Source organism: Helicoverpa armigera, chromosome 6 (assembly GCF_030705265.1).
Source record: "Helicoverpa armigera isolate CAAS_96S chromosome 6, ASM3070526v1, whole genome shotgun sequence".
NCBI lineage: Eukaryota > Metazoa > Arthropoda > Insecta > Lepidoptera > Noctuidae > Helicoverpa > Helicoverpa armigera.
In genome coordinates, this window is record NC_087125.1 from 3,751,793 (window position 1) to 3,774,981 (window position 23,189).

The 23,189-nt window shown below is 35.8% G+C and overlaps 2 protein-coding genes across 2 annotated transcripts; one reads left to right on the forward strand and one right to left on the reverse strand.

Moving 5' to 3' along the window:
- Positions 1-3,611: 3,611 nt before the first annotated feature.
- On the reverse strand, positions 3,612-17,654 carry LOC110373155 (cyclic nucleotide-gated cation channel beta-3). Its single transcript, XM_064035054.1, has 14 exons — positions 17,473-17,654; positions 9,540-9,643; positions 9,382-9,450; positions 9,000-9,140; positions 7,968-8,113; positions 7,200-7,459; positions 6,931-7,080; positions 6,122-6,427; positions 5,824-5,947; positions 5,561-5,643; positions 5,233-5,379; positions 4,876-4,988; positions 4,337-4,658; positions 3,612-4,150 (listed from the first exon to the last, which is right to left on the reverse strand). The coding sequence occupies exons 1-14, from the start codon at positions 17,503-17,505 to the stop codon at positions 4,076-4,078; spliced, it is 2,073 nt and encodes a 690-aa protein (XP_063891124.1). The 5' UTR covers positions 17,506-17,654; the 3' UTR covers positions 3,612-4,075.
- Positions 17,655-17,984: 330 nt separating this feature from the next.
- LOC110373104 (uncharacterized) lies at positions 17,985-21,904 on the forward strand. The gene is made up of 7 exons (XM_064035237.1): positions 17,985-18,361; positions 18,624-18,826; positions 19,038-19,223; positions 19,395-19,461; positions 19,611-19,739; positions 20,079-20,219; positions 20,589-21,904. Exons 1-7 carry the CDS (start codon positions 18,352-18,354, stop codon positions 20,762-20,764), a joined length of 912 nt encoding a protein of 303 aa, XP_063891307.1. The 5' UTR covers positions 17,985-18,351; the 3' UTR covers positions 20,765-21,904.
- Positions 21,905-23,189: the final 1,285 nt, after the last annotated feature.

Here is a 23,189-nt window from a genome sequence, read left to right on the forward strand (position 1 = left end):
TAATTTGTAAAGTTTCCCCAAAATGAGGTTTTGTTTATTTTTTGCTACATTACGAGGTACCTGCCAGAGTTTATTTCAATAAAGAAATGAGTGAAGGCACGCGACGTCAATAATGAAACGTGTGCGTTCGCGCAGCGGAATGTTGTTGAATTTAAAGATTTTAATTATGCAGATAATTAGTGTAAGACGTCCTATAATTGTGTATGGTAAATAAAAATTTGTGTATGCAGCCATTGTGGAGAAATTCACCAAAAACAGATTCCGCTGGGCGAACGTTGGCGAACGTTGTCCTGGCGGAACTTTTTTTAATCCATAGACTTTAGAAGAAAAGAGATGTGTCCGAAAATTAGTGTGTATTTGTGTATAATTGATTATGTATGAATGAAATCATTGCATGCATAAACTTCGGAGAAATTCAAGTTTCCGCTACGCGAACGTTTGGCCATTAGCTAGTTTTCATATAAAGCGCTTACATAGAGAGCTGTAGATTTTTACATACGTTGTTTTGAATTTGTTTATATTTGTTTAAAAAACAGATTTAGAAAAAGTCGTAGGGTTTAAAAGATAAAAATATAAACGTAAAATACACTTATTAGGTCTTAGTTCTTAAAGTATGCAGTTTGGGGTCTAGATTTTCACGTTTACACAAACCTTGTAAGTGTCTCTAACATGTTGCCAAGTATCAATGATGTTCCGTTAGTAATTAAAAAGTTATAGGATATTATACCATGAACAGATCACTGTTTACAAAGCAGTCGAATATCACGACGTTCTAAAGGAATTGCATGGTAAAATGTATGCCAATAATTAGTTTAATCATTCAACTATTCACTTGCAAAATTTCATGTCATTAGATTCAGTAATTAAAGAAAGACAATTATAATACTGACGGAGCATCGAAACCCTACATAATCCGACCAAGTTCGGATAGCTACTAAAAAGCGGCCGTGCCATATGTCTAAGCAACGTTCTTAACTTGGTAGGTTAGTATTTATTAATATGGTACAGTTGCGTACACCAGCGTTAGGAAAAAATAAAACAACACAACAATTGTATTTCTTGATTGAAAAATATTTTTTAATAATAATGCCACTATCTACGATAAAAATAAATCTTCAATTAACAAGTACTTCTCTATTTAAATATCCGTGTACAAAAATATTTTTATTATTATTACTTACTTAAATTACTTGATTACGTGATTAAAAATAACGTTAATAAACGTTACGTATTTTAACTAAAATGTCGTAGATAGTGGCATTATTATTAAAAATATATTTTTCATTCAAGAAATGCAATTATTTTATTTTTTTCATAACGCTTGTGTACGCAACTGTACCATATTAATAAATATACTAACCTTCCAAGTTAAGAACGTTGCTTAGACATATGGCACGGCCGCTTTTTAGTAGCTATCCGAACTTGGTCGGATTATGTAGGGTTTCGATGCTCCGTCAGTATTATAATTGTCTTTCTTTAATTACTGAATCTAATGACATGAAATTTTGCAAGTGAATAGTTGAATGATTAAACTAATTATTGGCATACATTTTACCATGCAATTCCTTTAGAACGTCGTGATATTCGACTGCTTTGTAAACAGTGATCTGTTCATGGTAAAATATCCTATAACTTTTTAATTACTAACGGAACATCATTGATACTTGGCAACATGTTGGAGACACTTACAAGGTTTGTGTAAACGTGAAAATCTAGACTCCAAACTGCATACTTTAAGAACTAAGACCTAATAAGTGTATTTTACGTTTATATTTTTATCTTTTAAACCCTACGACTTTTTCTAAATCTGTTTTTTAAACAAATATAAACAAATTCAAAACAACGTATGTAAAAATCTACAGCTCTCTATGTAAGCGCTTTATATGAAAACTAGCTAATGGCCAAACGTTCGCGTAGCGGAAACTTGAATTTCTCCGAAGTTTATGCATGCAATGATTTCATTCATACATAATCAATTATACACAAATACACACTAATTTTCGGACACATCTCTTTTCTTCTAAAGTCTATGGATTAAAAAAAGTTCCGCCAGGACAACGTTCGCCAACGTTCGCCCAGCGGAATCTGTTTTTGGTGAATTTCTCCACAATGGCTGCATACACAAATTTTTATTTACCATACACAATTATAGGACGTCTTACACTAATTATCTGCATAATTAAAATCTTTAAATTCAACAACATTCCGCTGCGCGAACGCACACTAATGAAACATGTAGGTAATCAGTTAGCTGCGGATTTTTTATGAAAACTTTCGATTGGAACGAATAGTTATGCGGTATGGTACAGTAACTATATTATGTTAAAAGCTCTATCGATTGAAACTATTCTGTATTACAATGATAGAGAAGTATAAAATTTATAAGCATGTTGTGTAGATACCTAAGAGTGTTCTTAATTCTTCATCAAAACTATTTCATCAGCATGTATAAAGTTGAACCAATAACGCTTACCTATCCCGAAGTGCGCTATTACCCTTCAGCACCCTTCAACACTCGCATTTTCAATTACAACTTGGCACTAATCAAAGCTAGGAAAGGGGAAACCACCTATTTGTTGATTACCCGGGCTTGGTATCCAAATTCTCTCTGTTTATATAACATTTTAAAGAAGCATCTACTGTTTAAGAATACACAAAAGTGATATCTATCGCTAATCGTGTAATTTAGATAATTATTCCGAAATACATGACGTATGAAACTGCGATAAAAGCGCTCTCATTCGTTAGGTAGGTTTCGTAACTAAATATAATTATTGACATAAGTTACCTAAGTCATTTGATATTCAAAGACCTTCGGATCTAGCTAACGAAACCCACTAATATAAAAGTACAAAGAAAAATACTGGAAAAACTGCACCGAGCGTCGTAACTTTCCATTAAGTTTTCACAAATTTCTCTTTTGCTGTCATCCTTAACTTTAAGACTGCAGCATAAGGTTCAAAGTGGTTTAAATGAAGTGTTGTTTTAAGTTGATGAAAGGATTTCTTGTCACCGCGTTTGATGCACGCAAGCCGAACATAATAAAGTTAATCAGTGTCGCATAGATTGGCGTTTTAACTTAATGATTGCCTTCAAAGGGAAGTGAAAAATATGGGGTAAGGTTCAGACTTCCTGGTTACTTCGTGAGTAATTATATCTGTTACGTTTCTTTGTAGAACTAGGTCAGCTGAAATTTCGTGGAAGTACCTACATACTTTTATATGATGTACACACACTATTTAAGTACAAAAGCATATGCACATACATACATGCTTTTGCACCTAAATAGTGTAGATATGCTATAATATTAGAAGGTATGAGCGTTAATCACTCTAATTTGCAGTTTCAGACTTCTTAATTATGTTTGAAACTATTGATATTGGTTTTAAAAAGATTACTTCTGTGACCGACTTGTGGTTAAATATGGTCAGCTACAGTAGTTATTTAAATCCACTAGATTCTAGGTAGGGATCTTTGACATTGTAACATAAATGAAACAAAATACTTTCTGAATGGTATTTATTTGACACGTCGATATAGTTCAGAGACCAGAAGAAATATACAGTCAGTAGTTCTAAAATAAATTACTTACAAAAATAACAGCTCTTAGGTTCTACAAGTGTACAAATTGAGCTTATTTTATATAACACATCAATATTTGGTATCAATTTTTGACATTAATCACATGAAAAGGGCTATATTTCGTAGTAGTGTAATATAAAATGAAGTTCTGTCAAGAGGAAATAGGGAAGCATCTTATTTTTCTTTTTCATAAACATTTAAGATTAATATATTTTAGACCACAATATATTATTATATGTACAAAATGTAGCAATCTATACTTCAAACTATAGGAGACTATATCAATACAATGTGATTTACTACATATGTATGTATAGGTAGATATATAAAGAATTCATTCTTTAATTCTCACTTCCTGTACTCAGTTACCAAATGTTGGTTCCTTCCTCGAGTTAATTGCACTTTTCTAAGTCATGTCTTACTCTGCTCTCCTTGGCTTATGAAGTAGGATTTATTGATTAAACAAACAACAACGATTATTTTCACTTTTAGCTCAATCGCCTGAAAGTACAATCGTTGGTAGTGGGGTTCGAGCTCTGTCACAGGTCACTTCTAAAGTAGGTGGGGCCTGTAAACAAGTAAAGGATTATTGATGTTGTAGTCCTACTACAGGATTGAGTCCCACGCTGGGCGCCAATAATTAAATAGAATATCAAAATGAGTTTCTTTTTCGATAATTAATAAATTTTTGGCAAAACAAAGAAAGTCTCAAAGTAATCAAAATCGGTACTTGTTAAAGAAGACTTAGTCTTACCTGATCTCCAATCTCAGAAACTGCCGACAGCCTCCTTCTAGACATCGCACTAGCCGACCTCTGCCGTCTACCCTCCACCGTCAAATTAGACGAACTAGAAGTATTGGACAATCTCCTTCTCACAATAGACTCGTCTTCATGAATACTAACGCTTTTCTTAGCTTCTAATCTCATCATGCGTTGTTTTGTCTGCCTGGCTGCGTTTTCGCGAATTATTTGATCAGCTCGAATTCGTAATACTTGAGCAGCTTGCTTGTGGTGCTTTAAGGCTGCTTCTAGGTCCGCTCGGGAGAGAGCGAATAAGCCTGCGTAGCCTCGTGATCTGGGAAAAGTGTATCTTTGATTTAATTATGTGGGTAGGTGATTTTGGCACCCAACGTGGGACAGTATACTTCCAAGATAAAATTGTAAGAAATGAAGGGCAGTGGATACTTTTGGTCTTTTATTGATTGTGAAATGAAATACTTTTATTAAACATAGCAAGCCTATATTTTTGATAAAAATAGCGAGTTTACCCTTAAATTGGGGATTTATATTACCTCACAGTAGCAGTTCGACGTCTCAGGCCATCAATGCCTAGTAGACTGATCTCTCCGAAGACAGAACCTTCATGTAGGGTAGCCAAAACTTCTTTCTCATCTTGTGACATCACCTGTAAAATATTTGTTTTCAATGTACATGCTTTGATTACGAGGCGAGGCAGCTTGTGATACGTAGGTAATATCAACTTTGTACATATGTAAATAGAATTCATAACCACACTACTACATGACTGATGACAGTCTCAATTTCTGATTTTTAATTGGCATTGGGCAAGACATTGTGCATTCTTATTAATCTTAATTTCACTTAACCGGTATGATTTATGATAAAGTAATTTACTTGAAGATACATACGCAACACTCCCCAGAAGAAATAATGTACATCTGATGACCGACGTCGCCTCGTCTTACAACCACATCGCCGGGCAGGAAGCATACAGGACGCAGTTGCAGCACTAAGTCACGCAGCAATGACGATGAACAGTCGCGGAATAGTTGTACCTGGAATTTATTATAAGACTGTGGTTATGGAATACTTTTGCGCCATATAAAACTGTATGGCGTATCGAATAACGAAAAATTGCATCGTTATTATCTTTTAGCACCCTTTTAAAACGAACAAACGAAAAACCTTACATAAAATTATGTGTTGATAATGAATAAATAAATTGAACATAGGTACCTTGCTTAAAGTTGACATGTGAACTTCGAGTGCCACATCCCTTTTCATATTAAATGGCAGTGAATTTAAAATACTGGGCTCATCTGTAAACACAAGAAACATTTCTGAACATGATCTATTTTGGCGCCCACCGTGGGACCAGATAGATGATATTGGCGCCCAACAAAGAACAGGTGCACTAATTTTATTGGTTAGAATTATTATTCCATTTTACTTACTCTATGTGTACTGTATGTGTTTCTTTATAAGTAGTGTTATCTCACCGAAACATCGCTGTTTACTCCACGTGTAGTCGAACCATGATGCGACTCGACGCTGCAGTGTCACCGGCATATTCAAACGGCGAAGATACCGACTACTTCCATCAAGTGTCTTACGATACTCCGTCTGTTTCATCAAAGGATTTCACGTTAGCTAAACAGCTTCTCAAAATTTCAGGTATTTCCAATATACAATACAAACCATTTCTGTATTTGCAAATGACTGTTCGAGATATGGTATCTCCGGGAAGATAGACCATAATAAATTCTGATTATCATACTTGTATGCAAAAACACTCACTTTAGCTCTAGTCGCAGTTGCAATAATATCTCTAATCTGTCCAATAAGCAGAGCGAAAACAAAAACCCCCATTAACCAGGCAGCCGTCATGAACAAATACTCTATAGTATTCTCGGGCTTGGGGTTCTTTCCTATAGAGGTTGCAGTTTTAGTGGCGAAATAGAAGCATCGGATGTAAGGGGATCCGACGTTGTCGTACACCCAGCCGTTAGAGCCGAGTCCTATGTAGTCGCTCATTGCGTAGTATGCGCAGGCGTTCAGGTGGATTAAGTAGAAGATGTAGAAGAGAGTTTTGCCGATGCGTACCTGGGGAGTAAAGAGAAATTTGAGTAGGCTGAATTAAAATTATTAAGGTGTTATGCAAAAATGTATAGACTAGTGATTAAAACTTTCATCAAGGAACTTATTGACAGTATGTATTTTTGTAATATCCTTGAACATCCTAGGCAGTCGTTGCGGGTAGTCAGAAGCCAGTAAGTCTGACACCAGCCTAACCAAGGGGTATCGGGTTGCCCGGGTAACTGGGTTGAGGAGGTCAGATAGGCAGGCGCTTCTTGTAAAGCACTGGTACTCAGCTGAATCCGGTTAGACTGGAAGCCGACCCCAACATGATTGGGAAAAGGCTCGGAGGATAATGTATTTTTGTAAAAATAAATTCCAGAACTCCTTTCTGATTATGATTACCATCTTTCTGATCACCTGTAGAACCTGAATTGATGTCGGTATACAGTGCAATATGTTCAAGTGCATGACCATTGCCATAAAATAAGGATTGTAATTTGGTTACGAAAGATGCTAAGTAGACTTACAACATACGGCGAGGACAGTACTCTATCCATAGCCTGGTGGAACTCCCAGAAGGTCTGAAGTTTCAATACCCTCGGCAAGCGGAGGATCACTTTCTGGGTGCCGAAGTAGATGTACAGTATATCCAGAGGAAGGAGCGATATTACGTCAAACTGAAAAAAGAACACTATTTATTTGTCTTTCATCAATGTAGATAGATCGTAAGATACCATAATTGACTATTTTGACTACAAGTATATATTTTTTAATATTTCTTCATAAAAATCCTCACCTTATACTGCATCTTCTTCCTATAATTCTTCCTCGTTTCAGTGGGATCATCCACCCAGAACCCTTCGTGAAGAAACATGAGCCGTGGCTTGACAAAGGCCACATCCAGAACGTACACGATGTCACACAGATAGTCGGCTACCATCCAGTAGGGTGTGTTCTCAGGAGTCTGGTAAGGGAAGGTGGCTCGGAGGGCCACGCACCACGCGTTGTAGCTGTAGCAGAATGTTACCAGGAGCAGCCAGGATATGTAGCGACGACCTGAAACATGGGCCCGGATGATTATATAATTGTAAGTAAATAAATACATTTTTCTCCCCACTCAGAGACATTTAATAATTACTTAGTGATGGAATGTCATACAAATCCTTCACTAAGGAATGGCTTAAGTAACCATTAAATGTCTCTGAGTGGGGAGGTTAGTTATATTCGGGTCTTGAATAAATGTAATATGACGTGCAATTTTAGGTTGCATTCCTAAAATGGTCAAAAAAAAATCGAGAAAACTACAACTCTATAAAATTAGTCAATCAATTTGCTATACGTCCCTCTTAACCTCTAGCTCACCCTCACAGTACATAGAAATACGTATTATATTTATTTCAATTACTTAACACGCCCCTCAGTAATTTCCTTTTGTCGTTTACTTAAGAATAAACCAACCTAATAGTTCTTTAACAATCGTCGTGACAGCTAATTGGCGCCCAGCTGGGACCGACGGTTACAGCAATTTAAAAAGAATTTACTGCAATACTCTATAATCACTTACCTTGAGGATCTATCGGCATAAAAGGGTCGCAGAAAGCAGACAATTTAGAAAGGCCTTTGCATTTTGCCTCTCGGGAGGGAGAAATTGGTACAGGACTTTGTGGAGTTTCTATGACTGCAACTGTTTTTTTCTCTGGTGGTGGTGAACTGAAAACATTCACATAATTAAATTATTATCAGTTACAGATATTTGTATTATTTATGAGCCAATTTTGCGAAAGACTAACATTGCACTAACCACATCAATGAGCATAGCCAATTATCAGGAAGGTAAGTAGGTATATCAGCTAAGTACCTAGTCTAGCAAAACCAAGTAATTCTTCCCAGAACGAACAATTCGCTAAATAAAAGCGATTCATATGCATATACAAGATACGTGGCAATTAATATGGAAGTTAAACCAATCAATTATAAACGAGAGTGATACATCTAACACAGGTGTTTAGTTGGCGAGAGACCGGTCAATGGTGAGGCACAGAGTTAGGACGTTGTTCACATACATGCAAGCGATATTGACAAATTCATTACTAATGAGGGTTTTCTAAAATGGCAATCCACGAGGTGGCAGCACCGAGTCGTCAGGTCCCGATAACTGTCAAAGTGCTTATCTTTACTATGAATAGTGAACGATTTTAGTGTTTTTTTTATTTTATAATTAAAGCACTGCATTATTGTTTTACTATTGCGGTTGAGTAAATAACTAAAACTAAATCATATTGTGTTAACAAATTTTTCAACAAGCTTTTCCTTAGTACCAGTGAGTTTTGCACCCTCTCTCTTAGCTCAATTTTTAGTTCGGAAACCTTATTCTGACCGTAGTCCATAATAAAATCAATAACACTTCCAATATAACAGAATTTCAATAAACAATAAGTGCGGCACCTACAATTCCATACTATTTGACAGCTGTTTGGACCAGACGCATACGTGGCGCCACCCGGTGGCAGAAAAAATTTCAAAAACCCTCATTACAGAGATAACGGTAAGACGAACACTACAATTATTTCAGTATTTTAGGAATATATAACTTTACCTTTCAGGAGAGCTGTCCCTTGATTTAGAAGCTTTGAACTCTTGCAATTCAGTATCGGCTTCGGTGATAGCATCGTCAATTTTGTACGCAGGCGGTGGACTAGACGAGAACAGTCGAACTTTTTGTAGCTGACCAATTAAGCTGAAAGTATAGCCAGACTTTTAGTGAATATGAAGTGATTGATCGATTTGGGGATACATAGCAAAGTTCGAGCTACTAAAAGTACTGGGGGTTTTCCCTAGTGTGTGAAATTGTAAGGATATGTTTATCATGTTGCCCATGTTAGCTTCTCATTCCATTTTTATGAATGTCTCTTAAGTCTCTGAAAAGGTCAATCAGCTAGATTTGATCAATAAGTTTAAGTAAGGATTTGTTTCCATACCTTTCTTTATTCTGTACATCTTCTTGAATTTCAGTTTTGCTTTCAATATTCGAATTCGTTTGCGTTAACCTAAAACAAAAGAATGACAAGTTATTCAACAAACCATTTATATGTAGAACTGAGAATTTCATATTGTTTTGTGTTCTTCATTTACATACACGTTATGAGCTGGAGTTGAGTCGGGAGTGCACCAAGACCCACATGACTGTTTGGGTATCGGCGGCTTTTCTACCGGCTTTGCTGACGATGGATGTACCGTGTGCTGAAATTAAAAAGGCAACTCTACGTTATTAGATGTAGGTTAATGAGAATTTACTATTTATTCTACTGCTGCTGTAGGTAATAAAAAATATCATTCTTAAAGGCAACAAATTTTCTAGGATGCAAATTCTCTAGAGAGAATCATAATTACCCAATTTAAAAAAAAATAATATAGCAAGTACACTTTTCGCTTTCCTCCTATCTATGAACCCGTGATCATAGATATAAAAGTAGAATACCAAATACCCTCATAATGCTCTACGTAACCTTGCGGGTTGCAATTGCATCGTCGTAAACACAAACAAATGTACACCTTCACATTTCCTACATATGTCAACAATTGACGTGAGTATAATGTTACCGCACTACCTTCCGGTTGGCACCATTTATACTTCACTTCAAAAGTAATGCCTTTATACTTGACTTTGTGACGTCATAGAAAGTTTCCCGCCACGATACAAGATCCAGGTCAGCCTCATGTTTGACCGGTACAGTAGAACAATTAATTTCTCCTAATTTTCTGATTGATATACAACAGTATAGCAGCGTTTAACGTCAATTTTAGTGCAGTCGTAAAAGTCATAACCCATAAACGTCGTCCACTCCTTATGCCATATTCTTGGCAATTGTTATCTATAAGTTTGGGGTCATTTAATGTCTGGCCATTGTGCGATACGAAGTATTTTTGATATTGGATTATTAAAATTCGAAGCAATCTTTTTGGATTAGGTATTTGGACGTTTTTCAGTTTTACAGCATTATATTGAATCCCAACTTAGTGCTCATGTTCAATGTGATGACTAAGAGTTAACTTAGTTTTTATTTTACCAAATAGCATTTTCACCAAAGTAAGAACCACGTCGTCAGTAATCGCTTATTTGCAGACCAATTAATCAGTCGCTGCATTGTCACAAAAAGCGATGCAGACATGCAGTACGGCAGTCAGGCCATTCCCACGGGATTGATAAAAGGATAGGGGACCAAAAAATGCTACGAATTAAAATACTGCAAAGTCCGTTAGTGCTTAGTCACAGTCATATTTTATGGCCGCCATAATGAAATTAAAATGATTACCGGCCAAGTACATAGATCACTATACCGACTCTTCAATTCGCAGTTAAGAAGTCTGTATCGAGTTCCGTACAATAAATCGATGTTGATCAATTCATTACCAAGTGGCTGGCTGGCCATAATATTTCATTGTTTACTGGCAGTAAGAAAGCACTTAACGGCTTTTTTGTATTCAAATCACAGTGAGGTGTTCGGAGGATAATGGCGGTCGCTGCATGGCCTTGCCTCATTGACACCCAAATCGGGCACGGATCTCCATGATTCCATGATACGGGTTTTAATTTATGTTATTTTTAAAGGTTTTAAAAACTATCTTACCTATACAGTTACTTACTTAATTTAATATAGTCAAGTTTCATTTGATGATTAAGTAGTTAGGTTTGCTATTTTTCTTTCTTGAAAGACATATTCGATTGGTAGACAGAAATAGCGTATATAGGTACTTATATTTAAGTTTGATGTTCGGTCATCTAGGAAATTCCTACGTCTTTTGAGCCTACACATTTCCACAGAAAAGGACGCCACAAAGTAATGACAAGAAGCCATAAGAAGCGATTTAATAGATATTATAAAGGGTTTCTGCAGATCACACATCATCAGAGAAATCTAGTAAAGGGTCTAAAATTGGTGAAAAATCTTCAAAATACTCCTCCCGTTTGGGGTTCAGCGAGAAGTAGTGTCGGGGTTAAGACGTTCCTTCTCAAGTCCTTTGTGTACCAGGACCATGGTAACTCTTTAGAACTATCTCGCAAGAGCTGGTAGGTATTCAGTACACAAGTTATTGGGTTAATAGCTAAGAACCAAAGTTATAATATCCCAAATTCTGTTGATATATGGATTCTCAAATGTCGTGTAACCTCGTAATAAAATTTTAAAACACTAGCAACTTAAAAAGAAATATAAATTAGTGCTAATTAAATTGAAATTAATGATAGAATAGGCTTAGATATGATATAGGTAACAGGGAGTGGTTAGCCACATTGGGTAATAGTTACCTACCTACTGTTCTAAGGAAGGAATTATTTAAATTAATTGAAGACTGGGTGCGGTGAATTAGCAAAGTCATCTGTAATACCGGAATTAGTAGATTCGCATGTAGATATGTTACTTGACGGTAGTAAAACAAACGGACAAGTTAATTGGATTTTATTGGATAGCAATGCTTTTAGAATTAAGACTGGAGAAGCTTCCTTTCATTAATTGCAATTATTTTTCAACCAGCTGTTCTCTGCAGTATCACCTTCGTCCTGAGAGAATACTAGCTTCCGGATGAAAGCAGTTTTATTACCTATGCTATTTATTGTTGACAAAGTTTTGTCCAAATCCGTTTTGTAGTGTTTGCGTCATAATTATTAATAATACATTCACACATCGAAACTATGCTATAATATTAGTGTGATTATGATTATTAAATAATGTGATGTTAATAGAACAATTTTCAGCAATGGAAATATGTTTATTTTCTTTATTTTCTTATTTTCGATTATGTTTTTTTTTTGCTGAAGCTGAGTTAAAATTTTATTTTAAAAAGATGTCCAAAAATAGTCCTAGGTTTGTCTTTAACAATAGCCTGAATTTTTCGGATGTAAGGTAAACGCGGGTGAAGTCGTCATGCCCCAATAGTCGTCAATTAATCTTAAAACTTTTATTATTATTTTCTACTGAACTTAAAATGGGCCGGTTTATATATCAACATATTCTTGATAATATATTGCACAATTGAAATAACAATACGGGGTTTTAACAGTCACGGCTTCTAAGATATGTTATTTCAAACGTGTGTGCCCTAAAAAAATCGTTTTTTCGTGAAGTTCAGCTGTCAAAAGTGAAACTCAGCACGTGGTTTTGTGTTTTGATTTACATAACTCCAGTGGGGTCTGTGGTATGTTTCTTTGTTCAATTAGATAGTTAAGGTTATTTGCTAGCGATGTAATATGCAATTTGGAATACTTTTAACATAGAAGATATATTTTTTTAATGTGACATCTATTGGTACTTCAAAACTCCCATTTGACCCAAAACCCGTCAATTTTACAATTATTATGACGACTACTGGGACATGCTCAAAAGTTGCACCTAAACTCGTCATAATGAGGATATTTTGTGTTTTACAGTACAAAATGCGAATAAATAGCTAATATCGGGACTTTTACAAAATTGATAACTGTCTAGAACAAACATATTTAAGGTTAAGATTACATTTGTTCATAAAACTGTGTTTCTTTTAAGCTTTTTCTTAGGGGTAAATTTTACTCTGCTGGTTCTAGATGCACGTACACAGTCATGTTATTCGATTCAATTAATATGTTTCTTAATGTTTAAATCCCCTGTTTTCTATAAGTATGCACTTTCTACGAGTGTTTTTTCAGGTATATATAGGCCGCTGTAGGCCTCCGCCATTTGATTAAGATCTACCGCTTTGGGCACAAGTAGGTCTAGCACTAGCCTTTGTTTCTACTACGCTTGGATTACAATTTGTGGCAATCAAAAATTGACTGTTGCTGCACTATGCTTTTTGTTCGAAATAACTGCATTTCGTTATGCGTATTGTACCGCGTCTTCCTAACGTGCCTTAATAGCGCCTGTATAAAAATTATGTCATTCAAACTAGTTTTGACGCAAAAATATTAAAATCAGTTTTAAAACTAAGATGACATAGCTTCCATCGCTGGCACTTCTTTGCTTGTCGTATTCGATATTGATGGGTAAAGAGTAATCTTAAGTAAGATTTTTTATTTAAAATTGTCTGTATTTAGTGATTGCATTGATCGTAATTTCAATAGCAGATCATGACTGAAAGAAACTACAAGCAAGAGGGCCTTTTAAAAGTCATAAAAGCTGTAAATCAAGGGCCCACACACAACATCAGATGCTGCAAAAAAAATTAAAACGCCCTTTTAAGACAACTTAAATGAAATGGTGACACAAAACCGACGATTATCCCTGTATATACTATAGAAATGAACCCAAGGACAATCTCCGGTTCTGTGCTAGTATTGCTAACTATGGAGGAAAACTACTTGGGCTATTGCGTTGCGAGGGATGTTGATTGGATATAGGAAACTATAGGAACTATGGCACCTGGAAAAAAGTCGTGGTGGCCTGGTGGGCCAAGAATCAACCTCTCAAGTATGAGGGCGCGGGTTCGATTCCAGGTCAGGCAAGTACCAACGCAACTTTTCTAAGTTTGTATGTACTTTCTAAGTATATCCTGCAATGACACCAATGACTGTGTTTCGGATGGCACGTTAAACTGTAGGTCCCGGCTATCCTTGAACATCCTTGGCAGTCGTTACGGGTAGTCAAAAGTCAGTAAGTCTCACACAAGTCTAACCAAGGGGTATTGGGTTGCCTGGGTAACTGGGTTGAGGAGGTCAGATAGGCAGTCGCTTCTTGTAAAGTACTGGTACTCGGCTGAATCCGGTTAGACTGGAAGCCGACCCCAACATAGTTGGGAAAAAAGGCTCGGAGTATGATGATGATGAGGAACTATGGCACCTGCCGATGACAATGTATAAAAAACATGTTTAAATGGCAGGTGGAGACTCGCCACCTCACTTACTGGGCCCCCGGGAATCAGTTGCTAAATCGCAACAAGAGGGCAACAGGTACATGAGCGGCTGAAGGGTGAGGATACCTCGGCGGACTTTAAACGCAGATCACGCGCTCCCTGTGGGTCCAGCATCACCGGCCAACTCGCCACTTACCACGAGGCACCTACCCTCCGAGCAGGGCTGCTAACCCTGCTCTAGCGACTCCACTCTGGTCGGCCAATGAAGGCAAGCCAAGAGACGGGAGACCTTCACTCCAGCATCCCGGAGATGGGGGACAGTATACTCTCCCCGGAGCACTCGGATATATAGCCCCGCGGGGTCGCTACTCCCCGTCATCCACCTCAGATGCCCTGTGGGGCTTATTAGATATTATTATTATTGAGTTTGAACGGTTAGTTGTACCTAATCATATTTTATTTTTTGATTGATACCTTTAAGACAGTAGACAGTTTAAACTGTCTATAGAGATTTTTGCAAATGGTACTTAGCATGCGCTAAGCAGTTCAGAAGTTTTGATGAATGACAACCTTACCTACATATCTATGAATGTTAGTAATTATTTCGCGATAAGCTATATAAATGAATGTGGCTTTTATTTTTTGTGAATACTAATTATTTTATTTTACAATTGAAATATTTTAAAAGTAATTATTTTACTCGTGCTACATATGCACATGACTGCATCGTTATTGTGATTAAAAAATATAACATACTAGCTTCTGCCAGCGGTTTCACCCGCACTACGTGGGAACTACTTCCCGTACCTATAGCCTATAGCCTTTCTCGATACATGGGCTATCTAACACTGAAAGAAATATTCAAATCGGACCAGTAGTTCCTGAGATAAGCGCGTTCAAACAAACAAACTCTTCAGCTTTATAATATTAGTATAGTTATCGGCACGAATCTTGAGCTCTGACCTACTCCTGCGCAGAAGTATTTATTGGGTCCCTTTTGTGGTATGAAGTGAGGCGCGGGTACGGGCTAAAGCGGTGATTGGCACGCAGTGCATCGCGTCATAGCGGTCACTCGGGATTGGTTCTTTGCTAATAAATCACTTCTGCGCAGATGTAGGTCAGAGCTCAAAATTCGTGCCGATAACTATATAGATATTTTATACATAGACTGGTTTTGTGATTCCAAGCGTTTCATAGATAGGAATATAAATTAAAATGCAACCATGTATCTGTTTTATTGAATACCTGCTCTTCTAACAGATTATGACCTGCTATTCTAAATAGGAATTTGGTTTTTTATCTATCTACCTACCTGATGTTTCAAAAGCACAAGTATGCTTAACAAATTCAAGCACAAAAAAAATGTACATAACTTGAACCTTATGTTCAAGAGCAGAGAGTTTACATTAGCATTAAAAGTTGACGAGTACTGGGATAATTTGACGAGTATCCGTACAAATCAGACGACTATTGGTACAAATCGCCCTTTTTTTACTTTTGCCTTAATAAGTATATAAACCCATCAAAATGATTAAAAAAACATTAGTTAATTAGAATAATGAATAAATACTCTATCACGTCATGCAAAAATTTTCATTTTCTATTGAATATTTAACACACAGTAGCGCTTCAAAGTCAGTGATTTCCGAAATCCGACGACTATTGGTACGTTTACCTTAGTTTATTTTGAGTCGCACTGCTTTATTTTTTTCTTTATTTATACAAAAAACTAAGGGATTAGCTTTAAAAAAATCATCACGTATAAGTTGATTTTTAAGACATTCAAGATTTTTTCCCAGTCGTGTTACCTCAACAGGAAAATGCGGGGAAATCCAACGAAAAACAAAACACTCACCACGTCAACTTTAACTTCCATTTTGTAAATTAATGAATCACTAAACGATCACATTTTAAAACCCTTCGATTTTTAAATAAGTACAATTTATGGCGGCAACACAAATAAGAAAATATTCGAAAGGAATTTTCCGGTCAACGACACACGCGAAGACCGCGGAGGCGTTTAAGCGACTGTACAAATAAACTTAGCCTGCTTGTAGTTCGGAACAATACGATGCTTGGTCGTGGTTGTATTGGGCCGTTGGGCCCAATATTGGCCCAATCTTTATGGGATTGGACCAGAAAGCCGTGCCCCCGCCAAGCGTTTTTAAAACATGAAAATCTTTTTGAAAAACAAATTCGGTACATACTTAGGTCTTAAATCAGTTAGGTAATTAGTCGTAAAAAAAGAAATCGGCTTCAGTATCTACCTATTTAGTTTACATTTGTATTTCCGTAAGTATAGTTTTACAGACTGGCACTCAAACGTTTGTTGATTCCAGCTTTTGTACTAGAAACAAAATACTTACGTAGGTAACGTATTTAGAAATAGGTAGCACGTGCCCCGCGCAAATCTCAATCCTGGCGGTTAAAACCAACTTTCCGATTAGCTTTTATTACTCGTTCAAATGAACTTACTGTAGTTCGCTGTCTATTCTTATAAAAGTGAAGTTTCTTTGCTTGAACACGCTAATCAGTATAAGTAGGTATAGTAAGTAAGCCTAGACATTGGTCCAATTTAAAAAAAGCCGTTTTCCATAAGTGAATAGAATTTATGGAAGATGGCTAGAGGAGTCCACTTTTTATCTGAGTGTGTGAAGAATAACTTGCACTAAAATAAACATTCAAAGGACAAAAACTAATCAGCAATTACTTAAGTCCAAAAATAAGTTGGCGGAAAAAGACTAATGTGTTGCATGAAATTTAAGATAGGCGCCATTGCTTAAAATAATGTTTTCATTTTGATAAGTCATTTAAAAAATAGGAGAGGACTTACCTACTATTATTATATATTTACAAAAATAAAATAAAACTATAGTTTATTCAGAAACATAATTAAGTCTAGGTATAAGTTTGGCAAAAAATTTAATTAGCCGAACGTCCTAAGTTCCCATCGCAATCGAAGTAGGTGCAATCGCTTTACCTAATTGAAACTATACGTATAGCCAGTGCTAACAAAGTAATTCCGGCTGGAGGGTGCGTTGGTTTTCATGAAATCAATAAAATAATTCCTAATCTCGGTAACTATGCTATGACCTTTAATTGCAGCACGGCTTACGTCGGTATGCGTTACAATGACAAAGTAAAATCAATTCGCAAGGACTTTGTTGACAAAATAAACAAAAAAACATAGATCTAGCCATATCACATAGCCTTACATTATTTGAACTGAAAATTCACAAGTAACTTACCTTCCGGAAGAACTTCAAGCTCTCGAACACCATTTTGGCCCGTTTTAAATTAGGGAGAGTAGGCTTTTACCACCATTTTATTACCACCAATTGAGCTTTCTAGAGATTACTGAAACCGGAAACCCACGTCGATATTATCACTTGTCAATTTTACGAGCTGAAAGATTTTTATACGACCTAGTTGTAAATAACAAGCTTGTTGCAACTTTTGTTGTTGGTCAAGACCTTTTCAATTTGGTCGGCTTATAATGGATTTGGGCGGGAAGTAAATATTGGTTTTGATGATTTGACTATGCAGCGGAAAAGCAGCTGAAAGCTCTAATGTTTTGTGCTTTCTTTCAGTCGGTATTTTTTTTTCAGAACACTAACCTTTATGCAAACATCTTCTACAAAGTGATGATTACTTTTGTAAAAAAAACTATTTGAAAACAAAATTGAGAGTTACGACTGACGGAAAAAGAAAATGTAAGACTTTTATTTTTTGTATAGTGGCAATAATGTCTGCAGCTGTCATAACAACTGCAGGTTTGTTTTGTTTACTTTTCGTATTTACTGTTTTTTAAATTAAAACTTTGGATGATTAAAACCAAATATCTACCAGAATTTCATGATTGAAGCGCTGAAAGATACAAGTAATATTGAATACTGCGCGCGCATTTCGTTGCACCCAATTCGTCGGTAAAACAGTTCTCAAATGTGTCGATTATCTTGCAGTCCGATAAAGTTAAACGAGATGATTTTAAACCGATAGTTTACTTATTGTGAAAGGTAATATATCTGAGTGAAAAATGTTACTAAGCTTATCCGTGTAAGCGCTTGAAAGTTGTTAGAAAAACTTAAAAATAATAAGTGAACACAGATAATATAGAGCCACTCAAAATGGATGCAGGCAAGTACTTTTATTTTTATTTTGATCGTTAGTTTGGATAGATACCATTGCAGTCAATTAAGAATTGGTGAAATGTATTCTTCTGAATATTTAGTTTTGTTGTGGTAGCTACAATACAAAGTACTATGGGAGAAAACCTAAATGAATAAATATTTTTCATTACAATTTGGGATATAAATGTGTGCAGCATATTAATTATTTATTTATTTAATTTTATATTCACTTACCCATAAACACAGTCTGATATTCTTTTTACTTCTAGAATGCAAAAGAAAACAAGTGAACTTCGATCAGTTGACAGCTCTGTTAGAGTTTCTCAAAGAACATGAGGATTTGGCTAAAGGTCTTACTAGAGGCAGACGCAGGCGAGGCAAGTTTCACACTGTGAAGGTATGGAACCTCTGTGCTAAGAAACTGAATGCTATTAAAGACGGTGCTGTAAAAGATGGAAAAGGCTGGTCTAAGGTGAGCCCAAATATTAAATCATTTGTTGTTTTTAAGAAATATAAATAATGACTTAAATTAAATTTTTAAACTCACTTATTGCATGTTTCATAACATAATATTAAAGCTTAAAAAAAGCAATTCTTTTAAGATTCATAGTTTCAATAGATAACTTTTAAACCTTTTTGGAGAATTTATCAATTGGCTTTTATTTTCAATTTTCGAATTCTAGTACTGGTGTGATTGGAAGTACAGAGTCAGGAGACGAGCACTCGAGTTGAAAGCTGCTAAGGATGGAGACAGACCACTGCCTGAAGGAATATTGCCTTTGTCAGCAATGGAAGAAAATATAATGACTTTAATAGGAGAGAGCGCCGTTGAAGGAGTGGTCATTATGAATGATCCACTTTCTGAGGAAGTAAATAAATATTATAATAATTTAGTTGGAATGTAACTTTTTTCTTTATCTCTATCGAACTTCTTGTGTACCTACAAGATGTATGAAAATGGATTTAACCTAATATATATTTTAATATACCTAATATGTTTTGGCTAGAAAGTGTACCTTATATTTTTGATTTTATTTCAGGGCTTAGAAGAAGCAATACAAAATTATACTGACAATAATGAGGACAGCCCAATTAATCAGTATTTTGGTGAGTTTTTTTTATCATATTTCCAGTGGGCAATGGGATAACACTAGTTATTGGTTTATACTGTAGCTATCTCTCTCTCTCTCTCTCGCTCTCTCTGATTTTCAAAATGGCTCTAACATCTTTCAAATGGTTTTTATATTATTTTCTAGATACTGAAGCAATGGAACCATCAACCAGCCGAAAGAGGCGACAGCCATCTAATGACGACGCTGCTGGTCCAAGTAGCCCTGGTGACAGAAAACCTATGGTAGACTCAAGAGGAGAAATTAAAAGCTCAAGTAAGATATGGCAGAAATAATAATCATTTTTTCACTTTTATATATTTTCCTCTTCTCTTTGGCATCTACATCTTTCGCAGTCGTTACACGGAGTCAGAACCCAGAAAGTCGACAACCAGTCTTACCAAAAGGGTTTGCCCAGTAACTGGTTTAAGGTCAGATCCTTGTAAAACACTGGTTCTCAGCTGCATATGGTTAGTCTGAAAGGCAAACTAACACATTTGGGAAAAGGCTGTGCTGCATTGCTCCATCCATGCCACTTCTCATCATCACTGGTTTGAAAGCAAATTCTCTAAGCTGTATTCCACTAATGGTCATAAATCAATCTTCATTGCACAGGTAGAGGGGCGGGAACTTCCAAAAGGCGCAGAAAGCAACGCACTTCAGTTAACTCAGATATAGAACTTGGCGGATCAAGCAGTCCTTCCGAAAGCAAGCCCGAAGTTATTGTGACGAAAAACGAACATTGTGTTGAATCAGGTAATTCACCTAATTGATTTTTACTTTTAACGAAAATGGCTTCGCTTGCTAAAAGCAGAATCAACCTTAATATTATGAGAATATGGTTGAGAATCGAATGAGAGTTGTAGAATTGGTCCTCTTCTCGGCTCAAAGGACTCAAAGGACCAAAAATTCCTTATTGGTCCTTTCGGTGTACCTTGTCGATCTACTAGTCGTATAGCGTGACTGATGTTTACGAGGTCTCAGGTTTGATTCCTGGGATAGATCGGAATCGCTTTGTGGGTTTTTGAAACTTACCTAGAGGGACAGAGCATCACTCTATAAAATCAAGAAGGTCCTTTCAATCGTGCCATAATTTAATACCTAATGTGTATGTTATTTTCACAGATGGCGACGACAAAGCTTCAGTATTTCTATCAATAGAGCGAGAGAAAGTATTCGGTACAAGTAAAATTATAAACACATTAGAAATGATACATTCGGAGATAGCTCGCCTTGCATCTGTCATGGCCGACATTAAAGACTATTTAGTAACTAATTACCGCCAAATTAGCGTAACTTAGTTATATAACTTTTCTATACTAATATTATAAAGCTGAAGAGTTTGTTTGTTTGAACGCGCTAATCTCTGGAACTACTGGTCCGATTTTAAAATTTCTTGCAGTGTTAGATAGCCCATTTATCGAGAAAGACTACTTTTTATCCCGGTACGGGAAGTAGTTCCCACGGGATGCGGGTGAAACCGCTAGCAGAAGCTAGTTATTAATATGTGGCTTTTTCCGCGGCTTCGCCCGGGTTCCGTGGATCCCTGACTTCCAGAACCCGGATAAAATATTGCTCACACGGGGATAGTGTAGCTTTCCAAGGTTCAGCAGTTTCGGAGCAGTTAGGGTGCAAACAAAAAAATGTTTCCTCTTGTAGATTTGTAGATTAGATCTTATCTCTAAAATTGCAATTCCATGTAAATCAATGTGATAATTTTGTATAATAAGGTTCTTATTCTACAATTAAATTGTTTTGTTATTAATGTGGGTATACCTACTGTAACAATGATTAGCATGCTAATAAAATTAGGTGTGAAATTACGATACGTGTATTTAAATTATGTGAGCCGTTTCCTACATTGTTGTTTTGGATTTTTTTATTTGTTACTTGGGCGAAATGACACGTGGATTATACCGAATGGTATAATCTTTAATAATTATGTTCGAGTAAGAAAGAAATGGCATATATTACAAAGATATGTAAAAGTTTGTTAGGACTTTAGCTCATCAAGCTACCCCAATCTCCAAAAAAATCTCTATCATCTATGTTATATGAATGAAAGTTTCAATAATTGTGTACATTTCAGTATATTATATCGCTAATTCATAAGCACATACAACAAACATTGAACCTACCACTGCTATTTCCCCACCACCCAAAGGTAGACTGGGAGAAAACGCCTAAGGCGTTAAGTCCGCCATTGCACTATTTGTGCAAAAAGTATTATAAATAAATAAATATGAATAAAATAAATATACTTTGAAGATAGAGTTGAAAATCTATTGAAGAAGTTTGACTTACCTAAAGTTTGGTAATAAATAGTAAATACCTACTTTATTCTTATGATGCTAAACTAGACTTGAAACGAAACCTTTAAAATATTTGTGCACTATTTATTTCTTAACCAGCTCAAAAGACTAGATGGTCTTTTGTTTAGACAGATTAAAAAAAAGTTCAACGTTATATTGTATAGTTGTAGCAATAATATTAATTATAATATACGAACATAAATCGTATCTATTTATAAGTTCGTAGGTACCAGCTAACATTTGTTAGCTATGTGCATAGGATATTATGTGTCATCTGATTAGAATATAGTCATAGACTGAGTAACATTAATTAAGAATAGTTTGTATGCAGAAAGTATACTCAACAATAAATAAATATTTGATTCAATTTTAAACTCGTTTTGAATGTTAATTTCTTGCATTTTCTCGTTTTTATTTATCGTCAAAATAGTTTATATGAATACCTACCTACCTACAGCTAATTCAGGTAGAATATTTTTGTACATTATTATATGTTTGTCGTGATTGATTGAATATAGGTTTACTTACCTAAGAAGGTCACAGGTAAACACAAATCTTTTCTTGTAAAGAGAGTTATCTATATAGTATTTTTCACTTTCAGTTCCATGAAAATAATAGATTTAGTATAAAAACAACTTCTGCATCAATTGTTTTGATTAATATTCTACTTGGTACTTAATATTACAGATGTGGATGTTGATCGAGAATTCTAGAATAGATGTTTGTATAACACTATTATTCGCTAAAGAACTTTTTAGGGTTCTTTCTTAAACTAGGTTCAGCCCGCGACTTCGTCTGTGTACCTATTAAAATAAACTTTTAATGTCTAAACACACTATGCCGAGAATACGCGACGGAAGTTCGGCATGATTACGCCTGCAATGCTATTTGAATTACGTTGCGTTAGAGCGTACAGCCGAACTTCAGTCGGGCGTAAGTTCAGCGGAAATTCGGCGGCAACGTATTCTATAGAACACACATTATACGCGACCGAAGTTCATACACACAAAATTGCGCAACTGAACTTCTGCCGCGTAAGTTCGGCACTTATGGTGTGTCATATCAAGCGATTACGTTGGAACGTAAAATCAGCCGCGGAACTTCGGTCGCGTACGTTCGGCATAGTGTGTTTAGACACTTAGGGAATATGATAAGTGGGAGTATAAAACTATTTGGGTTCTAACACACGTGAGACTTAGCCAAGGTCAGAAATTCTACAATTCATTGTCAAAAGGCACGCTCATTGATAACATAAAACTGGGAATTCACTGAGAGCAATACCAAGTTTGATAATCAAGTCTTTTTTAGGTTCTCTCACATGTGAACGATTTAATACATAATTAATTAAAATTAAGAAAATAATATAAGTCATGTATATTTAATATCAAATAAGTCTGAAAGGTTTACATAAACT